The following is a 22850-nucleotide window of genomic DNA, read 5'->3' on the forward strand; positions in this document are numbered from 1 at the left end:
GTGTTAGTTATACTTGAACAACAACAAAAATAACCAGCTCAAAATTTTAAAAAGTGAAGTATATATCCACAAAGACTTGCGTATGGGTATTTATAGTTTTTATGTGTCACAGCCTCAAACTGAAACAAACCATGAATGTCTACCGACAAGGAAATGTATCAACTGTGACATATCCACTGGATGGCTTAGTACGTAGGGATAAGAAGGAACGAATTGATACACATGACGTGGATGAACCTCAAAATCATCGTGCTGAGTGAAAAAAAAGTCAGCCCCCCCACCCCACCCCCACACACACAAAAAAGAGCATATATTGTGTGATTCTGTTCCTATAAAATTTTAGAAGAAGGGAACTACTCCATGGTTCCAGAAAGCACATCAGGGGCTGTCTGGGGAGGGGAGGGTGGCCGGAGGGAAGACGCATGGAAATTTGAGGGATTTTTGATACATTCATTATTCTGATTGTGTTGTTGGGTTTCACAGGTGTATACACACATCAAAACTTATTAAATTTTACACTTTAAATATGCATAACATTGAAATTCAATATATCTTAATAGAGCTTAAAAAATAACTTAGGGGGTTGAGAAAATTCATAAAATTTTAAAGACAGCATCTAGATTTTCACACAGAAAGACGAGGTTATTGAAAACAGAGGTTAAGGGGCACCTGGGTGGCTCAGTCGGCTGAGCGTCCGACTTCGGCTCAGGTCATGATCTCACAGTTCGTGAGTTCGAGCCCCGCGTCGGGCTCCGTGCTGACAGCTCAGAGCCTAGAGCCTGCTTCGGATTCTGTGTCTCCCTCTCTCTCTGCCCCTCCCCCGCTCATGCTCTGTCTGTCAAAAATAAATAAAAATTAAAAAAAAAGAAAAGAACAGAAAACAGAGGTTAAGACACGTAAAAGAGAAGATCTAAGATATGTTATTTCAGGGTTCCAGAAAGAGAAGACAGAGAACAGGGTAGAGACAATGTTTGAAGAATGAAGGCAGAGAATTTTCTAGGTAGACATCAATCCACAAATCACAAAAGCCCAAGGGACTCCTAATGGAATAAATAATAGTAACATACACCTTTATACATCAAAGTAAAACAGTGGAACACCAAAGATTAAAAGAAGATCTTAAAAGTAGCCAGACATAAGAGACCAGAGAGGAGTACACGAATAGCTGACTTCTCCGCCACAAAATGGAAGCCAAAAAACAGTGCATGAGATCTCCGATGTATGGAGAGCAAATGACTGTCAACCTAAGGTTGTACACCCAGAAAAAACAGTTTTCAACAAGGATGAAATACATGTACTTTCAGATTAATGAGAACTGAGATTTTTCTGCTCTAAAGGAAGTTTTCAGAAATGTGTTTCAGACAGAAGAACGGTCCCAGAAGATCTGATATGTGAGAATGAAGGGGCAAGACGTTTGCAATTATGTGGGTAAAACATATATAAATGGGCTTTTAAAAGACAGAGAATAGATGTGGGAAAATATCTGCAGTGTGTGTAATGGCAAAGCACACGTACAAACCTAGGATATAGACAGAATTCTACAGTCTGGATGCGCGAAGCATAAAAGTAAGCTAATGACAAACATCGGTAGGAATATGGGAGCAGAGCCAACCTTCACTTACACCTGGAGGAAATGTAAATTGACACACCCACTCTGGAGAGTGATTCAGTGATAACGCGTGAAGTTGAAAATGTGATTACCTTATAACCCAACAATTCCACTTTGGGGTGTATTCTTGGAAAACTTCTTGCGTTGTGCTTAAGGAGGCATGCATACACATTCATTCGCTGCAAAGTTAGCAAAAAAAAAAAAAAATATTTGGAAACCATTTAAATGCCCACAAATAGGGGAACGGACAATAAAATGAGTCATACTCGTGCAAGGGAGCACGCTACAGCACTTACAATGAATGAATTTGGTCCAACATGGCTGGATCTTCAAAAACACAACACTGAGTTATAAAGCGAACTGAAGCATGATGAATTCGGTATGATGTTTATACACACCCCCAAGGGGCGCTTGCGTGGCTCAGTCAGTTAAGCATCTGACTTCGGCTCAGGTCATGGTCTTGTAGTTCATGAGTTCGAGCCCCGGGTCGGGCTCTGTGCTGACAGCTCGGAGCCTGGAGCCTGCTTCCGATTCTGTGTCTCCCTCTCTCTCTGCCCCTCCCCCGCTCATGCTCTGTCTCTGTCTCAGAAATAAACATTAAAAAAATTTTTTTAAATAAACATTAAAAAAATATAAAGACACAAAACAATCGCATATATTATTAGTGTATACACCGATTTGTAAAGTATGAAGACACAGATCGAAACAATCAGTGCCAAATATGTAAACCTACGTAATTATCTTGTTTTGTTTCATTTTACATAATATATAGTATACAAACTAATATTTTATTTTTTAGAGGCTCAGAAACAAATATGACAAAATATTAATATTTGTTAATTCTGGATCATTACCTAGCAGTCTGTTATATATTTTTCTGAACTTTTCTGCATTTTCAAATGTTTTCAAAAAAAAAAAAAAAAAGGAGGAAAAGAGAACAGATACTCTGCGACACGAATTCCACCATTTGCTGTGACTTAGGGCCAATGGGGAATCCCTGCTACAGTGTTTCGTTTTCTGGTGAAACGTAAGACAACTGAAGTAAAATGGGAGTGTGAATGAGAAAACAGACCCCTTTCCTGAGAACCTGCGAGCGAACGAACGACAGACATTCACGTACACCCACGTACGTGAGCGGGTAGACACGTACATCCACGGATGCATACGTGCATATACACGGTCATACACATGTGGCTGGACAGACAAATGGACAGGTGGACGGTGTGGAATAATGACCCCACCCTAAAAGATGCCCATATGCTAATCCCCCAGAGCTGTGACTAGGTTACCTTCCGTGGTAAAAGGGAATTTTTAAGGGCACAGACCCCATGATGACGAGGACGTCCTGGATTAGCCAGGTAAACCCAGCCTAACCACGTGAGTCCTTAACAACGAAAGAGAGGCAGAAGGTCAGAGAAATGAAGCTGGACAGGAAGGAGCAGGTGCCTGAAGGGTGAAAAGGGACCCAGCCCGCCCTTGCCGGTTCAGGACACACACGAGGGGCCACCAGCCACGGGGCAAAATTCTGCCAACAACGCAAATGAGTAGGAAGCCCATTCTCCATGGGAGCCTCCAGAAGGAACGCAGCCCTGCTGGCACCTTGATCTTGTCAGGTGACCCCTTAATGAGCTCTGACCTACAGAACTTTGAAATAATACACTGGGGTTGTTTAAAGACGCATCTACGTTAAACTGGTGGTTTGTTACAGCAGCAACAGTGATAGACGGTAGCCAGGCAGGTGGGTAGGTAGACAGCCCAAGCAACCCTTCATCAAATTAGTTTTTCCGTTTGGTTATCTGCAAAGTAAGTGTATGCAAATCCTATGTTACTATTAACTTCTGTTACAAATTCGCCCTAAGTTACTATGCGAGAGATGGACAGATTTCAACACATTGAAGACAAAACACGAGCTCTGTGCATGGCTTCCAGAACAGTGAGCTGAAGCACCTCTAGGCACCACCTTTCAGCATTTTCCCCGCACCAGCGCTGAGAGCGAGCGCCGATCCATGTCTCTGAAGCTGGACCAAATACGAAAGAGAAGCAGCACATTTCTCCAAAAAGCTCTATCATCTAACTATGCCACCCACCACCAGAAAATGGATTGAGTTTGACAACTCACGCGAGTCAAACGAATTGGTCGTCTCTTTTATCAAACCTTTGCAGGCCAAGTGCCATTGAACCGGTGGCTTCATAAGAAACTGCCTTTAGAGGGGCGCCTGGGTGGCGCAGTCGGTTAAGCGTCCGACTTCAGCCAGATCACGATCTCGCGGTCCGTGAGTTCGAGCCCCGCGTCAGGCTCGGGGCTGATGGCTCAGAGCCTGGAGCCTGTTTCTGATTCTGTGTCTCCCTCTCTCTCTGCCCCTCCCCCGTTCATGCTCTGTCTCTCTCTGTCCCAAAAATAAATAAACGTTGAAAAAAAAAAAAATTTTAAAAAAAGAAACTGCCTTTAGAAGGAACTTTCTTAGAAGGCCAGCATCATATTCCCCTCCGAACACCTCCCCAGAGATGTGTGTCCTTCACTAAGAGGACCATTCATCATGAATGATCTGATGCAAGGCACTGGGTCAGAAAACTCAACTGGTTGCAACTCTAATTCCATTAGCTGGGTGAGCCGGGGAAAGCTGGGCCTGGCAAACACAGCCTGGGGTGATCCTGTAGGTCACGCCTTTGTGTAATCCTCTTCTCCTGAGGATTTGCTGATGCAATTAAAGTTTCTAATCAAAAGGTAGATTATCCTGGGTGGGCCTGACCTAATCAGGCAAGCCCTTCAGAAGCTCTAGAAGTCAGAGACAAGGCACCAGAGGCACATTCTGTCTCCACTGCTGGTCTTTAAGAAACAAGCTACCACAAGGGGCACCTGGGTGGCTGAGCCAGTTAAGCATCTCTTAGTTTCAGCTCAGGTCATGATCTCACGGTTTGTGAGTTCGAGCCCCGCATCGGGCTCTGTGCCGACAGTGCGGAGCCTGCTTGGGATTCTCTCTCTCCCTCTCTCTCTGCCCCTCCCCAACTCACACGGTGTTTCTCTCAGACAAATAAACAAACTTTAAAAAAAAAAAAAAGCAGCAGGAAGCTACCATGAATTCTATGCCTCAAAAAAAAGAATTCTGCCAACAGGCTGTGAAGGCAATGAAACCAGATGACGGGAGGGGGGACCACCGAAGTACAGAGGTCGAGGAGGTCCCACTGTGATAGCGAGGTCTTGCCTGAGAGGAGGGGGAGCCAGCTATGTGAACAGCCACAGGTGAGCTCTGCAGGAGGAGGTGGGGCGGGGGGGGGGGGGGTCTGCAAGTGCCAAGCCCCGAAGCTGACATGAACTCAGGACAGCTGTAAGCCAAAAAAGGCACAAACGACAAATGAATCACGGTTGCCCAATAAATGCTCAATGGACATAAAAATTTCAGTGGCCCCATTCTCACTTCACCCAGTCAGGGGCTCCGGGACAGAGCTGCCCAGTCTGAATTCAGACCCCTCCTGGTTCTACACTGGGGCCAATGCCCCCTCGCCTTGCCACCCACGGGCTCTTGCCGAGAAGCTCGCTGGCTGGGGAGGCAGTCTTCTGCCCCCCCCCCCCCACCAGGCCGCACGTTAAGACCAAGGTTTGCAAACTCGAACGTCACACGACAGGGAGAGGTGGGGCCTGAGCAAGCTGGGGAGCACGGGCGCTGCCCACGAGGCGGTCACTCTCAGCTCCCGCCAGCCGCTGCCATGCAAGAAGGAGGGCCTGGCGTCCCCAGGGCTTCAGATGTTTCAAGACAAGCTGGAAATCCAGATTTTTCTGTGAACTCTCCTGGTATTTATCTGGCTACTAAGAGCCAAGACTTTTAGATACGGTCAGGCCTCACAAGATTCCCACACGGGCCATGTGCGGCCCAGGAGGTGCTGGCACACCTCTCCGGGCCTCCCAGGGCGTGGGCCTGGCACCAGCAGCCGCGCTGGGAAGGGTTCCCGCACGGCCTCCACCTGCGGCACCCGGCAGGTACACGGTGCTGAGCTGTTGCACTGGGTGGGGTCCCGGGAGGCGGGAGTGGCTAACAGGCACGCACGCTCGGCCCTCTCCCCACGACTCCCGGGCCCGTGACCTGACACCCAGAAACAGCTTGGCGGCTGTCACTCCGCGTAACCTAGCGCTCCTTCCAGGTCAGTCCAACGTGGGAGATACCGCTGGAGGGACGAGGCCACGTGCCAGTGTCCCCGTGCTCCCAGAATCCACGGGCAGCTACTCTTCGGTCTGGCTAGCGTTCATGCGGTCTGAAAAGGGCACCCAAATATTCCCCGAGGGAGCCATCCCTCCCCCACTCTGCACGGTTCAGGGGTGCGGGGTAGGGCCGGATGTCCCGTGACACAGAGCAATCCTTCTTTCGTTTGGCAACGAACGGGTGGGCTGAAACGGGGCTTGGGGCAACACTAGCACGGCTCCTCCAACAGTGCTCCCTGGGCCGGCACCCTTAGCGTCACCTGGGAGCCCGTGGGAAGCGCCTGCTCAGGCCCCAGACCGGAGGACTGTGACTCAGCATCACAAGAAAACCCAGAAAACTCCAGGTGAGTGTCAGGCCCACCGCAGGGTGCGGAGTGCGGAGCAACCGGGCTCTGGGGGAAGACTTGCTGATTCACATCTGGGTCCGTGAGGCCACATCTGGCCACCTGATCTGTCTGCGTCTCGGGCTCCTCGGGAGGAAAATGGGGCGGGGTCATTACACGGCACCCGGGGCACAGCAAGCCCTCAGCCGTGTCAGCCCTGGACACGCGGGCCTGGCAGACAGCTGAGCCGGGGCCCCCTCTCCAGGCACGTCCAGAGGACGTGTCTTCTCCAGCCGCCGAGGTTCTGAGCAGCTGCAGGGAAGAATTCGGACCCTGCCCGGCCTCTTGAAGAGTATCTCGGGTTTGGGTCAAATACTGACAATGGGGGCAGAAGGTGGGAGCCTTCCAGGGAGGGGAGAATAGGGGGCCGAGACGTGGCGGGGGATTTGGGAAAGCAGCCGGGACCTGGGTTCGGAGTGTGAATTTGAGAATGGGAGAGGGGGAGGAGGCTCAAAGTCACCGTGAGCGGGACAGGAGGCCATGGGAAAAATCAGACAACAGCTTCTCGGGTGGCACGGAGAGGCTGGGGCCTGGCTAAAGAGGGGCCTTTCCCCCTTGCCCACAGTGGTTAGAGGGTTTGGAGCAAAGGGGCGAGACCATCAAAGAACGGTGTGATGAAAGACTGTATTAGTAAAAAACTGTGCGTCCCATTTGCTGTCAGGAGATGCTGTGTGTGCACACACACCGCAGGGAAAAGTCTGGAAGGGAGCGCCCCACGCACCAGTGGCATTACCCCGAGCACGAGGACTAGGATGCTTTATCATCTCCTCTTTGCTCGTCTGTATTTCCCAATTTTTCCGCAAAGGACACGCAACGCTTGCATAAATAAAAAAAGCAATAAAAGCTATAAATAATTAATACACTCTCTCCTCAGGACTTAAGCCAGTGGATGTGTTTTCAACTCAGTTCTTTCAAGTGTTTATTGGACTCCTGGCCTTGGAGTGTTTGGCCCTCCAGAGAAACACACGATCCGATCGGGGGTAGGGGGACTGTGCAGATGGGCTGATGGAGAGCCAACTGATTCCTTTACCCACGGACCTCCAGACCCTCACTCCACACACAAGCCCTTCCTCTGGAGCACACGGACAGCTCTGGAACCCCGCGAAGGTCCTCCCGGGAGTTAGGGGAACCGCCCCTTGTAGCTCCAGATACGCTGGGCACGTGTGAGACGGACAGTGGGTCACACACCCTACCTTCTGGCGCGGACGCTCAGCCTCTTCTGTTTGCCACTCCCCCGAAACAGCTTTGCCTTCCTCCAAGGCGGTCCTTTCTTCCACTCAGGCTCAGACACCCGCTCCTGGGACACCATCCCTGAGGCCACTGGGCAGAAGAGCTGAAAATACCCGGCACGTTGGCATCGTACTGCTGAGAGCCCTACAGTGCTAACTGGGGGCCCAGGCGACGCCGTGGCCAGCCCTGCCCCCACCGCCAACTCCATCCATCTCTCTAGGAGCCCCTGCATCCCGCGCCTAATTGCCCGGCGGAGGCAGGCAGGCCAAACCGGGTCTTGGACCCAGCACATTCTTTGTTGATCGCCATTCTCGGGATCAAGAGCCCTGTGGCGGGGGCTCTGGAGTCCAGGCGCTGTTCGGCACGGCTACACCAGAGCCGAGGCTCCGGGATACTCTCCGGCTGCCCTGGCCCAAGATATCTCAGAGCAGGACATAACCCAGACATGTGGACGCGCTCTTAAGTTGAGGCCACACACCTACCACTTAGGTTAACAGGTGGACACTCTGCAGCACTCAGCCCCCTTCCCTTTTAGCCGCTGCTCCCAGGAAACTCAGACGCAAGTTGAATCTGATCGTAGTAATTGTTTCCTCAGTCCCCAGTACGGTAACTCTATTTTTTTTTTTAAGTAATCTCTACATCCAATGTGGGGCTTAAACTCACAGCCCCAAGATCGAGAGTCACATGCTCTACCGCCTGAACCAGCCAGGCACCCCAACAACTCTCTCCTTTTAAGAGATGGGGTTTCACCTGGAATCTATCTCTCGGTAAGAGTTTCTGGTTTATAATCTTAGGTTACCCAGAGAACTCTCTCCTCGGCAGGGTTTCATTTCACTTTTTGCTGCTGTTACCAGGAAGCTCAGTAAAATTTAAGGTCTAGTGATGAAAAGTATCTCATCCAGGGTCCTGGGTGCAGTAATTCTTTCCCTTGACATTTCTGTTTGCATGAGTCTGTTTTCTTTGGTGTTGCACGTTCAGCCCTTGTCCTATCTTGCCCCGTATGTGACAGCTCAGCCTCCTCTGGGAGCAGACGGCAGGTGTTACAAGGCCGGCTTCCCGCTCCCTCTCCTTCACTACAAGTGCCGCCTGCCAAGCACGCTCCCCCAGCCCCAGGGCCCTGGGCAAGGGGGTGGGGGGGTGTTACCTTTGCTGTCCGCACCTGCCCTCCTTCTCCCAGGGCCGTCCTCGTCCGTCCTCCCACCACCGCCCTGCTCAGGGGCGGGGCATCTGGACCCTCGTCCCGGGTGCTGCCACCGAGGAAGTGCAGAGCCAAGTAGACAGAGGCGGTCGTTTCCTTCTGCTCTGTGGGCAGAGGCAGGCTTCGGCTCAGGCAACACCACGTGAGGCGGGGCTCAGCCCTCAAGGATGGGAAGGGGCCCTGGGCCCTGGTGCTCCGCAGGGTTTCTGAGTGGGTACACGAGGCCAGCTGGGGCCAGCCCGGGGACGCGGGGGCCGTGAGGAAGCAGCAGCAGGAACTGAGCCCGGCCAGAGGCCCTGAGGGGGAGTTTTCCGGGGCATTCTCGGGAGGTCCGCCCAACTCCCTGCCGAGGGCACAGGGACTCAGGACACTCCCAGAGGGCCTGGCCCCCACTGAAGTGCTACCCACGCAGAGGTGTCGGGGCTCAGGGGTCCCACTCTTCTGGGTGGCACACGCTGGGGTGGGCAGGAAGGAGGTCGTCTCCCTGGAGGCACCGGAGGATGAGCCAGGGGACGGCCCTGCTGCTGGGGTGTCGGCATCCAAGTCTGGCTTCTCCTCTCCCTGCACCCCCTTTCTCCTGCCCCAGTGCCTGGACCAGCCGGGATCCTCCTCGAAGATGTCTGCTCCACCGGAGGCCAAGCCTGTGGCTGGGCAGGGCGGCAGGCGGGTCCCCAGCCCTGGCCCAACAACGGAGGGCTGTTCCTCCGGCCACCTTCTCCTGCAGAGAGGGTCCTGGCCTCGTCTGGGACCCTGGGCGGTGGGAGGTGGGGGGCAGGCCTCACCCTGAGGCAGCCTGAGCAGGTACTTGGGGGGAAAGGCAGTGTCTGCCGGGGCAGTGAGGACGCCGGGGGCCTGGGGCTGCGTGGCCAGCTGGGGGTGACGTCCAGGGGACACAGCTGCAGGACACGGGTCCTGCAGGACCTGCCTCAGGGCCACAGATGGAACAGCAGAGGAGACGCCACAAACTTCCGACGGCTTTGCTGGCTCCCCAGCCCTGCCCCCCGCCACGCCATCAGCACTCCCGCACGGCTCTCCCAGCTTGTCCCCAGGATCACCGTCCTGGTTCTGAGATGGCGGGGAGGTGGCCTGCGCGGGGCCACTCGGGGTCTCTCCTTCTGCTCCCACGGGCTCTGGCGGCTCCTGGCAGCTCAGCTTCTCCACCTTCAGCTTCTTTCTCTCCGATGGGAGCTTGTCCTCTGAAGGCTGGGGCTCCCCGGTGCCCCCGCTGGGTTGCCTCGACACCGCTGGGGCCTGCTGGCAGGTCTCCTTGCCGCCCCCACCACGGGTGCCTCCTTCCAGGTGAGGGTCTGCCGAAACCGGCACGGGAGCCTCTAGGGTACCTCCCTTGAGGGGACCAGGTGCTACGGGCCGCTGAGTCCCCAGCTCCAGCCTCCCATTTGGAGGAAGCAGAGGGCTCTTGCTGCCCGAACAGGGGGGTTCTCTGCAGCTGAGGGTGGAGGGTAAGGTGGCCCCGTTCACCCTGGGCTGGTCCCTGCCTCCTGCTCTGGCCGCCGTCTCCCCCTCCGTGGCTGGATCCATCACCGGCAAGCCCTCCTGGGCCAGCGGACGTCCCCAAGGCCCCGGCTGGGTCCCCACAGACACATCTCCACGGACAGGGGTCCGCCCGCCCTGCGATGGGGCGGTGCCCTCGTCCCCTGCTACCTCTTCCTGGAGAGGACGGCCTAGCTCTGTCCCACTCCCCACCGTCCCCTCCCGTGCCTTCTTGCCTCCGTGGTAGCTGGTTTTCATTTTCTGGTAGATTCTCTTGAATGTCTCTTTCCCATACACCTGCCACTTGTCCTGGGAGAACATCTTCAGCGGCCTCTGGCCGCACTTCTTCCCGGCTGCTCCGCCCCTGCTGGCCGCCCCCTCCCCCGCAGCCGCTCTGCTTCCATCCAGGTCCTCTGTGGGGGCCGGGCCGTCTCCGGTGAGGGGACACGGCGGGTCCTCCACGGCCGCCTGTCTGACCAGGGCCCGGGGGTGACCGCCGGGGACGTCCGCCGGCCGGGCAGGGGCGGGCCTGGGGCTCAGAGGCTTCTGCCTCCGGGGACCGGCGTCCCGCGGGTCCGGCGGCTCCTGCCACGTTCCCGTGCCCTCGACGAAGGGCAGCGAGTTGCTCCTGGTGATGGGCACGCACGCCACGGTGGAGGAGAGCTGGGTGGGGACGGAGTGGAAGAAGACCGGGCGCGCCTTGTCGGGGGGTGTGAAGGTAGAGCGGGCCGGGCCCAGGGCGGCGGGCTTCCTCCGGCCGGAGGGCAGCGCCCGGATGTCGAAGTGGAAGGAGTCCTTGTAGGTGTAGGGCATGGGCAGGTCGATGCTGCCCTGCTTGCACAGGACCGTCTTACGGGGCCGCACGTTGTCCAGCTGGGAGTCGTCCACCACGGCCTGGTTGTGAGAGATGAGCCAGGCGATGCGCTGTTCCAGCTGCCGCTCCAGCCGCGGGCCCGGGGCCGCCTCCCCCTCCGACAGGCCACGCAGGGGGCTGCCGGGGGCCGGCGGCTGCTCCGCGCTGTCCGAGCGGGACAGGTAGCCCGAGTCCGTGCTCTCACACTTCCTCAGCCGGCCCTCCGAGGCCCTGACGTCCCGGGCTTTCTCCGAGGACGGCGCCGCCTGCTGCCGCGGGGCGCACGGCGGGCCGGCGGTCGGGGACGGCTGCTCTGGCGACTTCCGCCTCGGCTGGGTGCCGCCGGCCAGGGTGCGCGCGGGGGAGGCCGCGTGGGCAGAGTCCACGGGGGTCTCTCTGTCGGCTGGTGCGGACCCCGGAAGGGGAACGGCTTCCAACTTCAGACCCAGGGTCTTAGTGACAGAAGACGGGTGCGTGGCTGGCCCCGGGCAGCGCCCGGCACCCTGGGCGCCTGGAGAGAGGGGCCTCCCGGATCGGCTCTGGCTCCAGCCGTCCCCTGCGCCCGCTGCCCTGGAGCTCTCTCCGGCCCCGTCCCCCTCCTCCGGGAGGCTGCCGCCCCCTCCCTCAGACTCCGAAGACAGCCGGGAGTGGTTGAGGTGCGTCTGGGTGCGCCTGTGCTTGTACAGGTTGCTCTGGGTCTTAAAGGCGATGCCGCAGGTGGCACACGGGAAGGGCCTCTCGCCCGTGTGGGACCGGATGTGCTTCTCCAGAACGCTGGGCTTCAGGCAGTCGCGGCCACAGTGTGGGCAGAGGTACTTGCCGGCGTTCCGTACCTTCCCCGGGCTGCCCAGCGTGGGCCCCAGGCCCGGCGACAGGACGGGCAGCGTGCCCACGATGTTCACGGTGAGGGTCGGGGCTGCCGGCTTCCCCGCCTGCGTGGGGCCGGGGCCTTCGGGCTGCGGCAGGGGGCTGAGGATAAAGGGTCCGCCGCCCCCATCCAGGCTGCCCGTCACCAGGGGGGCTCGTGGCTGGAGGCCCCCCGGGGGCCCCGTGTGGTACAGCGGGATGGGCAGGGCCTTCAGGAACACGGCGGGGGCCAGACCCTGCTCCGGTGACAGAATGACGGGGCCCAGGGTCAGGTGAGGCGAGACCTGCCCACCTGAGGCTCCTGGGCGTCCAGGGGCAGGAGCCGGCTGGTCCCGGGCAGGCGAGGCAGGGCGAGTGAGTTCTGGCACCTCCATCCTGCATCATCCGGCTGGCCCAGGATGCCTGGCGACCTGTGGGCAACAACCAAACTTTACCACGGTCCCTCTCTCCTCTGATCGTGCAGTAAACTCTTCCCTGCCCCCACCAGGCATGCCGTCGCCCCACTGAAGCCAGGGAACAATCCCCCGAGGGAAGCACCGTCATCCCACGTCAGGAAAGGGGAGACAGAGGCTCCAAGAGCGGAAGCGACTTCACAGGCAGCTGACACATGGCACAGCAGGATCCGGACCTAGGTCTGTCTGCATCCTGTCTATTTCACATGCCGAAAGGGAACTCTTGACTCCCGCCCCCTACCCAGGCCCACGGCAGTCTTGTCACTGTCACTCCCAACACCCAGCACAGGGCCCTGTGCAGAGGGGACACTCAGAAAATGCGCTGACTTCATGAGAAAGAAAAGTTCACGCTGGGACTCAGTTTCCAGACCTGTAAAACGGGCAGAGAATCGGCACTGCCCTCGGACCCTTTTCACCCTGGGGTTCTGAGTCCCTGCTGTTGGAAGAGGGCAGAAGGTTAGAACGCTGACCTGAGGGAGAGCCTAACAGATTCAGCAAATGAAAACACAAGATCCCAACTAAATGAATTTCAGAGAAACAACGCATAATTCTTTAGTAGAAGTCTACCCCAATCTCGCACGGGTCACGCTTATACTAAAAATTATGGGTTATCTACCTGAAATCCAAACGTCGCTGAGCATCCAGTATTTTATCCGGTTACCCAACCAGGATAAGGGGCACTTTCTCAACCTCAGGATCAGGCTTGGGTCTCTGCTCACAGGGGGGGCTTCCAAAAGCCCTCCACACCAGCTGGGACATAATCAGTTCCCTCTGAGCCAGAGGGAAGAGCTGGGCAAATGTGGAGGCAAGACAGGCAGAGAGACCCAGCCACGTTCTTTGAACCAGGGGAGGGGGAAAGCCAGATTCAACGGCAGGAGGGTGGACGAGCCCATGGCTACAGGAGCAGGGGTCTTCAGATGCTCCTTGCCCAGACACTCCCCAGGAGCTCTGTAAGCACACTGTGGTCATCCCCCAGCTGGGCTCCTTGAGAAAAACAAATACAAACTCCTGCCTTTTGCAGCAAGCAGGTAAGGTGGAAATAGTGGCTGAAACCATTTCGTATTGGCTCATATCAGCTCACACTGCCTCCTGAGAGCTGATTTTCAGGAACTGTGTAAGCCGGTTGTTAAACACGGCCATTATTAACAGTTAAATTACATAAACTTACAATAAGCTATGTTAAAAACAAAGATATACTACTGGATGGTCACATGTAGAAGAATGAAGTAGAACTCCCTATCTCACGTCAACTGAAAATCGATCAAAGACCTACATGTAATAACTGAAACTACAAAACTCTCAGAGGAAAACACAGGAGTAAATCTTCATGACCTTTGATCCGGCAGTGGATTCTTAGATATGACACCAAAAGCATGAGTGATTTTAAAAAAAAACCTTTTTAAATCAATTTTATATAATTGTATACTAAACTTTCTTAAAATATAATTTTATACCAACTTTTTACATTGTTTTTTTACCAAAATTAAACTTTTGAGCGTCAAAGGACACTATCAAGAAAGTGAAAAGACAGCCCACAGAATGGGAGAACGTACTCGCAAATCATACGTCTGGTCCATGCAGAATAAAGAACCCTTACAACTCAATAACAAAAGAACTACCAAGTCAACTGAAAAACGAGCAAAGGACTTGAACACCCACTTCTCCAAGGAAGATTTACAAACAGCCAAAAGCACGTGCATGGATGCTAAACACTACCAGTCATTAGAAAAAAAAAAAAAAAGCGTACATCAAAACCCCGATGAGACATGACCTCACAGCAGCTAGGCATGGCTAGAGAACTGGAAATGACAGGTGTCCGTGAGGATGCCGGGAAGTGAGGACACACGAGCACTGCTTACGGGAATGTAAGATGGCGAGCCACAATTCGGAGGCTCCTCAAAAAGTGAAACTTGGAATACCGTATGACCCAGCAAGCCCACTTCTGGGCACATAATACCCCCAAAGAACTAAAGAGAGGAGCTCAAATAAAAATGTGTATGTGAATGTTTACAGCAGCACATTTCGAAACAGCCAAAAGGCAGAAACAGCCCAGATGTCCACTGATGGATGAACAGGTAACCAAAACGCGACACACCCAGACAAGGAGGCCCCCTTCGGCCACAGCAAGGAAGGCAGTGCTGAAACACACCGCAACGTGGACGAGCCATGAACACACACGCCACGTGCAAGAAGCCACACCTGAGAGGTCACGTAGCGTACAATTCCGTTCGCGTGAAAAACCCGGATGGGGCACATTCATAGACACGGAAAGCAGATTACGATGATGGCCAGGGATGGAGAGAGAGAATGAGGGGTGACCGCTTGATCAGGTTCAGGGCTTCCTAGGCAGGGATGAAAATGTTCTGGCAGTGGATGTACTTCATGCTGCCCAAATGTCCACTTTAAAATAGTGAAAATGGGGCGCCTGGGGGGCTCAGTCGGTTCAGCGTCCGACTTCGGCTCAGGTCACGATCTCACGGTTTGTGAGTTTGAGCCCCGCGTCGGGCTGTGTGCTGACAGCTCGGAGCCTGGAGCCGGCTTCGGATTCTGTGTCTCCCTCTTTCTCTGACCCTCCCCTGCTCACGCTCTGTCTCTCTCTCTCTTTCTCTCTCAAAAATAAACAAACATTAAAAAAAATAATAATAAAGTAAAATAGTGAAAATGGTTGGGATGAGCACTGGGTGTTGTACGGAAACCAACCTGACAATAAATTTCATATTCAAAAATAAATAAATAAATAAATAAATAAATAAATAAATAGTGAAGATGGGGAGTGTGGGGCTACGTGAATTTTACCTCCCTAAAAAAGGTACTAAATACTTGCTGCGTCGGCATCGTGGGCATGCCACACAACGGTGTGGCACTCCACGCTGCCGTCACTTCCCACCCGTCACGTTCATAGCTTGGGACTGGCTGTGCTGGGGGTGTTCACACCACAGGAATCGGCCAACGCTGTCAGACTCCTTTGTAATGTGAAACCCGCCCTCCAGGTCGCTGCCCCTCGAATGGCTCTCGCGCCACCGTCTCCCCTGTCGCAAAGCATCTGGCGCGATGTAATTTTTTCGGGAAAGGTTCAAAGACAAGAGTCTGTAGAGATCGGAACGGGGTCCTGGAATTCCTTGGTGCTGATGCCGACGGGAGACAATGGCTGACCTCGAGGTGCCGCAGCCTTTCTGCTAGCTGAGGAATTTCGAGGTGCTCCCCCTGGGAACCATGGGAGCTGAGTGTCGGTCCCTGCTTCCTCGGCTGGCGGGCAGATCAGCCCCGAGACCCAGACCCCTCGGCGCTGAGAAGAGGCCACTCGGGCAGAGCTACAGGGAGGACCGTCCGAAATGCTGTCTGTGAGAACGCTGGGCGCGGTGCCAGGCGTGGGGGAAGGGCCCACTCATCCGGGTTTCCAAAGATCCGCCTCGACAGTTTGAACTATCAACTAGTGAGTCTCTTCCCTCATCGGTCAGCAGGCCCCATTCCCTGCTTCTGAGAAGAGATGCTGTGTCATGTTGGGTTCCCCGCAAAAAGATGCCATTGCCAGGATTCTATTTGGGAGGTGACCCCAGGAAACACTCACAGGGGAGAGAGAAAGACAGGGTGAAGGAGCCTATAAAGCGTCATGGGGCGGCCAGAGCGTGACTCGACGAGGCAACGATGGGAGATCGCATAGAACACACGCCTCGGCGGCCCCACAGGGCGAGAAGGCCGCTCGTGCATGGAAGGTCTTCCCGGGAGCAACGAGATGTTGGCTGTGCAACTGGCCCAGTGCACACACTGAGCAGCTCTGGGGCCCCAGAAAGCCAGCAGGCCCACAGCGTCCGTGGGCTGGCTCCTATGTGGCCAGTGCAGGGGGAGATGGGCGGGCAGGGCTCATGCTGGAGTTGCTGCAGCAGAGACAGAGTGAAGCCTTCTGGATTCCAGAGCTTAAACCCTAAGAAGGAAATCCATTTCCCAACCCTCAGTTCTGACGGTCCCCAAGTTGGGAAGAGATGGGAAGGAGGAGGAGTGGGAGGGAAAGGAGGAGGTCCCCCAGAGTCGGCTTCAGGGTGAGCTGGGCGGAGGGGTGACCTGGACCCCACCCTCTAAGGCCATCAGGGGAGAGCCCAGGACGAAACACAAAGCACCCACTGTGCGAGTCCAGGCAGGCAAGACGGAGGAGGCCCACGGGGTTCCCGCACCCCAGGGTGAGTACCAGAGCCTGAGACGGGCCCCGGAGGGACCAGGAAAACTCGGGTTGCGTCCCGGGGGGCCTGCCTGGGGAGCTGAGGGCTGAGCATCACCTTGAGCATGGCCCCTGACATCGGCCCTCCCTCGGCGGAAAGAGAAAAGCGGCCTCGGTGGGGAGGTGCGGGCTTCAAAACAGAAACCCCAGAAAAAGAGTGCTCCATTTCTGATACACCTGCCACGACGATTATTTGGCCCTCTCCGCAGCCTGTTGTGTGATCACAGCAAAATGGACGCCTTTAGGAGCAGCTGATCCCGGCCGGCAAGATAATGAGCCAACTGACACCCTCCTCCAGGGAGACCTCAAAAGGCCACTACTAATTTTTCTCACTCCGGACCAAGGTGGCAGCAGGTCATACGATTCCCGCTGGACTAATGGGGAAATTGAGGCACAAGGTTGGGAAGGCTCTGGGAAGACCAGCCGGTTGGCAAGACTCGCGGCCAGGGGCTCGCCTCCTTGCCATCCTCAGGGTCCACCACGTGGAGAGTGTGAAGGACCCCTCGCCTCCTCCATTCTGCCACGTGCACGGCCCCCCACCTCCTCCGAGCCCCCCGGGCCAGTAATACTGCTGTGAGTGTGCAGCTTTACAGGGAGGTGAACGGAGAGGAGGGAGAAATTTGCAGGAAAGAAGGGACTATTTTCCAAAGCCCCCTTTTCCAAAGACAACCCATCCAGGGACCTGGGCAAAGAAAGAGCACGGAAATGCCACCAACAGGTTCTAAAACTTCATGTTGGGAAGCTGACAGAGAAGACCACACAGAAATGTACCCCAAACGTATTACCCCAAATGCTGAACTTCTGGGGAAGAATGCGGGGCTGGGTCTACTGTTTGAGCTGCGAGTTTCCCAAGCCCCCGGGTGCCAGTCGTTGTGCCCTGTGGGGACCCCTCAGACCCTGACCTCCTCCCCACCCCTGGATAACTGGGGTTTGCTGGAATACGGTTGCTTTGTTGTTGTTTTAAGTTTGTCTTCTTTTTTAAGTTTATTTCAGTAATCTCCACACCCAACTCAGCTCCAAGATCAAGAGTTACATGACATGCTCTTCTGACTGAGCCACCAGGTGCCCCTGGAATACGGTTGCTTTAAAAGGGGGACCGTATGTTCAACAATGTGAATGTACTCGGTGCCTCTGAACTGCACACTTAGGAATGGTTAAAAGAATAAACTGTATGTTATGTGTATCAACTTTTAGAGGGTAAAAAAAAAAAATGCCTTTGGGGAGACTAGATCCTCACCCTGTAAGCCACGACTTGACGCTCATACAAAAACCTGCCCGTGAATGTTTCTAGTGATTCTAATTCTGACTGCTAACACCAGCCAAGCTGTCCTTTAGTAGGCAAATGGAAACTGTGCCCCATCTGACGATGGAATGTTAACCACCGCTAAAAAGAAACGCGACCAAGCCACGAAGAGACACGGAGGAACCGTAAATGTAGGTTACTGAATGCAAGCAGCCAGCCTGAAAAGGCTACAGCCTGTATGACCCCGTGAGACGTTCTGGAAAGGACAAGACTCTGGAGACAGTAAAAAGACCAGTGGCTGCTGGGGCCTGGTGGGGAGGAAGGAGGGACGGCCTGGTGGAGCACAGAGGATGTTTAGGGCAGTGAAACGCTTCTGTTTAACACTGCAAGTGGATGCGTTATCACTACACATGTGTGCAAACCCACCGAATGTGCAACGCCAGGAGGGAGCCCAATGGAAACCGTGAGCTTCAGTTAATAATAACGGATTAATACTGGCCGATCGGCTGTAACAACAGCCACATGCATGCAAGACGGCAAACACAGGCAGAAGTGGATGGGGGCTAAGGGTGCGCACTCTTCAGGGCCCTCTGTACTTTCCCCTCGTTCTTCTAAAAACCCAAAACTGCTCTAAAGAAGCAAAGTCTGGGGGCGCCTCGGGGGCTCAGCCAGTTAAGCATCCAACTCTTGATTTTGACTCAGGTCCTGATCTCACGATTCACGAGATTGAGCCCATGCTGCGCTCTGTGCGGACAGCATGGCGCCTGCTTGGGATTCTCTCTCTCTCTCTCTCTCTCTCTCTCTCTCTGCTCTCCCCCATTCACGCTCTCTCTCACAAAATAAATAAACTTTAAAAAAAGTAAAGTCCATTAATTTTTAAAATTAAAATCAAAACAATTTTTAAAAAGACACGTGAAAAGACGTTTACCCTCACCAGCCAAGGAATGCAAGGTGGGTACCATGATGCCATGCTTTGCCCGTCAGAGTAAAAAACATAAATAAGTAAATAAGTTCTTGTCCTAACTGGAGAAGAAAAAAAGATCATTTTTGTCCTTAGAGCTATTATTAAAATAAATACGTAACGATCTTTTTAAATTTTTTTTTTTCAACGTTTATTTATTTTTGGGACAGAGAGAGACAGAGCATGAACGGGGGAGGGGCAGAGAGAGAGGGAGACACAGAATCGGAAACAGGCTCCAGGCTCCGAGCCATCAGCCCAGAGCCTGACGCGGGGCTCGAACTCACGGACCGCGAGATCGTGACCTGGCTGAAGTCGGACGCTTAACCGACTGCGCCACCCAGGCGCCCCCGTAACGATCTTTTTAAAAGTGTATCTGTGGGGCCCCGATATGACCTTGCACACTTGAATGTACAGCCCCATACTTCGGGGGATGCACCTTCAATTTAAGATCTTGACCTGGGACACCTTCAGCCAGACCTTCCAGAGAAACCGGACCTTCTTCCCTCTGCCCCGTGCCCCCAGTGGAGAAGCCTCTGGTGAGGACTGCAGGTGAGAGCAGGGAGGGAGGAGAGTCAGGCCGGGACTGGCTCCGAGGGTGCCCTGTCCCAGGCGCCAGGCAGTATCTCTGCCCGGCTCTCCCGGGGCCCTGGGGTCCCTGGGCTGAAGAAGGACCACCTCCCAGGCTCGAGTCCCAGTTCTGCCACTCGGCCGCTGGATGGCTTGGGCAAGCTCCTCTAACGTTAGGCTCTCATTTGTAAAATGGGGAGAACCAAGGAGGATAAAGGAGATGCTACCTACAGGCTCTTATCACAGCATAAGCACAAAACGGGAACAGTCCACTGACAGTTATTGGCCTGTTTCTCTTTCTTCCTTTTCCAAGTTAATCCAGTTCACCCTCATCAACCTGAGGCATCTATCTGCCCAAAGAGCCGAGCATTTCTACAGGTTTGTATCAGGCACACCTGAGCCTCATTTAGTGCCTGCCGTGTGCCCGTCACCAGCACCCGAGTGCTTTACGTGGGCTGAGTCGCCCAATCCACACCAGGCTGCCCCTCTGGAAGGCGATGCTGCTCTTCCAGGGGAGGGGGCCCCGAGGGAGGGAAACATTTGCCCAAGGGCAAGCTGCTGGGAGACATATTCCCTCCTAAAGGAAGACAGACGGCGAAACAAGGTTAAGATTCAGCTTCCCAAATGCAAATCGGGATTTCTGGAAAGACCATCATCTCCAGAGGAGATGTTGTTGAGAGTGAAAGTTCTTCACAATTACCTTCTGTCTTTATTAGACGTCTTGGGCCCCAAGGTGAGAGGACTTGTACCAGAAGGTGCGTGGGCACTAAATCCAATGACCAGTGCCCACGTGAGAAGGGGGACGACGCAGAGACAGCCATGTGAAGGCCACGTGCCCAGGCAGGCAAAGACAAGGGTTGTGGTCACAAGCCCAGGAGCACCTGGAGCCACCAGAAGCTGCCAGAGGCCGGAGAGGGCGTGCCGAGAGCCTGCAGAGCGAGCCCAGCCCTGCCCACACCTGGATTCCAGACCCCCGGCCTCCAGACCAGGGGAGGTCACAGAGCTACTCTCAACCTCCCAGTGTCGGGGACTTGGCCACCGCAGCCCCAGGACACTCATACAGGAAACACACGAAAAGTCTCCAATTTTCCTGGCCCTGGAAGACAGTGAGGAGGGCACGGGCCCAGCACAGGAAGGCAAGCAGGACAGGAGAAGGTGTAAGCCCGGGCGACCCCGGGCTGCCCCCCATTTCCCAGAGGAGGCCATGGCAGGACACGGCCCGAGCAAAGCAAGGCTGGGCAGAGGGAGGCCCCGGGGCTGAGCTGTCCTGAGCTGCCACAGGGTCCTCTTGCGGGCTGGACGGGGTCTGGTGTGGGGCTCACAGAGTGCTGGGAAGGGGGCGTCTGGAAGGCAGGCTCACTCTGTAATGAACCCCCCTCCCCCAAACAGGCCGAGTGGACCACCAGACAACACCTGGAGACACTGCAGGGGGTGGCGGGGGAGGACACGAGGTGAGGGGACACTGGGGAGACCAGACATTTAATCTTCTCTGCCGAGGGGTGAGGAAGGGGGCTGGGGAGGCAAGGTTCAAATCCTGCCCTGCACCTACCTGTTAGTGCCGTGACCCCAGACGATCTGCACCGCCTCCTCGGGACTCAGTTTCCTCATCGTTAACACGGGGAAATAGCGGTACCTCCCCCAGAGGTGAGAGTTAACTCTCCCCCATGTGAGAGTTAAGCGGGTTGGAAGCATGCCTGGCCTAAAGTACCAGCTCGACAACCAGTAAGCCCACGTTAACTCTTCTTCCGGCCTCCGCTAGCCAGGAGCAGGGCTTTAGGGAAGAGCCGGCCAAGCGGAGGCAGAGTGGAAGAGCCCTCTGCTCTTTGTGTATCCCACTCACAGAATGAGTTACGTTTTCTCCTGCCGTGAAAGTGTCTCCGAGTCATTCCAGGTAGTGGCTGTATGCTCTCAACCATTGACCCAGTGTCCCGAGCACCGCCCGGCACGTGCTAGGCCTTCGATAAGTGACTGGTGAGTGAATGAAGTGCAGGGTTGGAAAAGACTGCCAAGAGATGGCCGAACTTGGGTGAAGAGCTGCGTCAGCCCCACGGCAGATTCAGGGGCCCATCCAGGGACTACCCACCCCGCGCCCCCTCCCCCCCCAGAAAAGAAGTCAACGGTAAGCAGTGCGCAGTGAAACCCGACGGCGCTGCCGGCTCCCGTCTCCCCACGCGGTCCGCTCTGAGGAGCGGGTGCGACTCGGGTCCACGAAACTCCGGTCTAAGGAGATTCCTCCCGCGACACGGGCCAAGCCACGCTGTTCCAGTCTTTCACCTGTCAGAAACTCCCAAAGGTTTCTACAGTGGAGCCACGACACGCAGTGAGGCTGAACAAAACGAAAATAATGACTTCAATCTCTTGGCAATGGCCCCTAGAGGTCAACTCCATAAGCAAATACCCGCGTACAACGAGCAGCCTCAAAGCCCACTTGGTTCCCGCCGTGAGCAGCTCGCTGCTGAGCGTGATGCCGGAGCCGGCGGTGTTTTTCCTCCACGTGTACTTAACACACAAGGCCCCCACTGCATGTGTACTGATTCAACATGGAAACAGGACAAGTTTCAGCACCAAAGGAAAAACTGGCTGAGGTTGAGGAATACAGTTAGGGGCTACAAAAACTACAGTCCTTCACACCTCCTTATTTCCACAGACTTTGAAAGGGAGGCTTTGCAGGGTCCCCTAGGTGGCTCAGTCAGTTAAGTATGTGACTTTGGCTCAGGTCATGATCCCGTGGTTGGTGAGTTCCAGCCCCACGTCAGGCTCCGTGCTGACAGCTCAAAGCCTGGAGCCTGCTTCGGATTCTGTGTCTCCCTCTCTCTGCCCCTCCCCTACTTGTGCTCTGTCTCTCTCTCTGTCAAAAATAAATAAACATTTAAAAACCTTTAAAAAAGAAAGAAAGAAAGAAAGAAAAGAAAAGAAAGGGAGACTTTGCTGCCCTTCCCATCATGATCTGGAGACTTTTCATCTACCCCTCGACCTGGGGAATAGAGTGGCATTGGTGATAGTGAGCTGGTTCCGAGCCCGGCACTCAAGAGCTCTGCATGCTTCAGCTCTGCTTTGGCCTTGGAAGCAAGCCCACGCTGGCCACCTGGAGGATGAGCGACCATGTGGAGCTGAGACAAGCCATCCCGGGGAGGCCACCTTAGTCCGACCAGCCCCCTGTAACAGAGCTGGCTGCTGCCCACAGGCACATGAGTAAGCCCAGCCAAGACAAGGCCCGCTCAGCGGAGCCCAGCCTAAAACACTGACCCATAGCGTCGTTAGCTAAATAAATGGTTGTCATTTTAAGCCGCTATGTTTTGGGCTGTTCGATAGCAAGAGCTAACTGAATAGTATGATATCAACATGGTACCTAAAAGAATTTTAAGGGTAATTTTGACCAGTGGTGATTTTTGCCTTACGACATCCCTCACATGCAGTGACTCCACGATAAGCCACGTTTCCGGGGACACGCTGCTCTCATAGGCAACCGCATCAGCATCGAAAGGGTCAGAACTGATTAGCTCCTCTGGCAATGGCATCGTACTTTCTATTTTCTTCAAATATCGAAAGGTCTTGACGCAGAGTTTCCTCAGCTTCCCTTTGTGAACC

General features: G+C 54.8%; 1 protein-coding gene across 6 annotated transcripts in view; it reads right to left on the reverse strand.

The window, feature by feature from the left end:
* Positions 1-22850, reverse strand: part of ZNF831 (zinc finger protein 831) — a 92600-nt gene that overhangs the window by 53257 nt on the left and 16493 nt on the right. For 5 of the 6 annotated variants that reach the window (XR_006960326.1, XR_006960327.1, XM_047069502.1 and 2 more), the window contains exons 2-3: positions 8562-12236; positions 7381-7520 (exon numbers count right to left, since the gene is read on the reverse strand). Coding sequence is in view for 4 of the 6 variants with exons in the window: in XM_047069502.1 (XP_046925458.1) it covers positions 7381-7520; positions 8562-12200 (3779 nt within the window). In the remaining 2 variants the exon portion in view is untranslated. The remainder of the gene's footprint in view (positions 1-7380; positions 7521-8561; positions 12237-22850) is intronic. The other variant, XM_047069503.1, reaches the window with a different exon arrangement.

The sequence above is a fragment of the Lynx rufus genome, unplaced genomic scaffold (genome assembly GCF_022079265.1).
Source record: "Lynx rufus isolate CCGP_SWC_20201006 ecotype Redwood Valley unplaced genomic scaffold, mLynRuf1.p SCAF_8, whole genome shotgun sequence".
Lineage (NCBI taxonomy): Eukaryota > Metazoa > Chordata > Mammalia > Carnivora > Felidae > Lynx > Lynx rufus.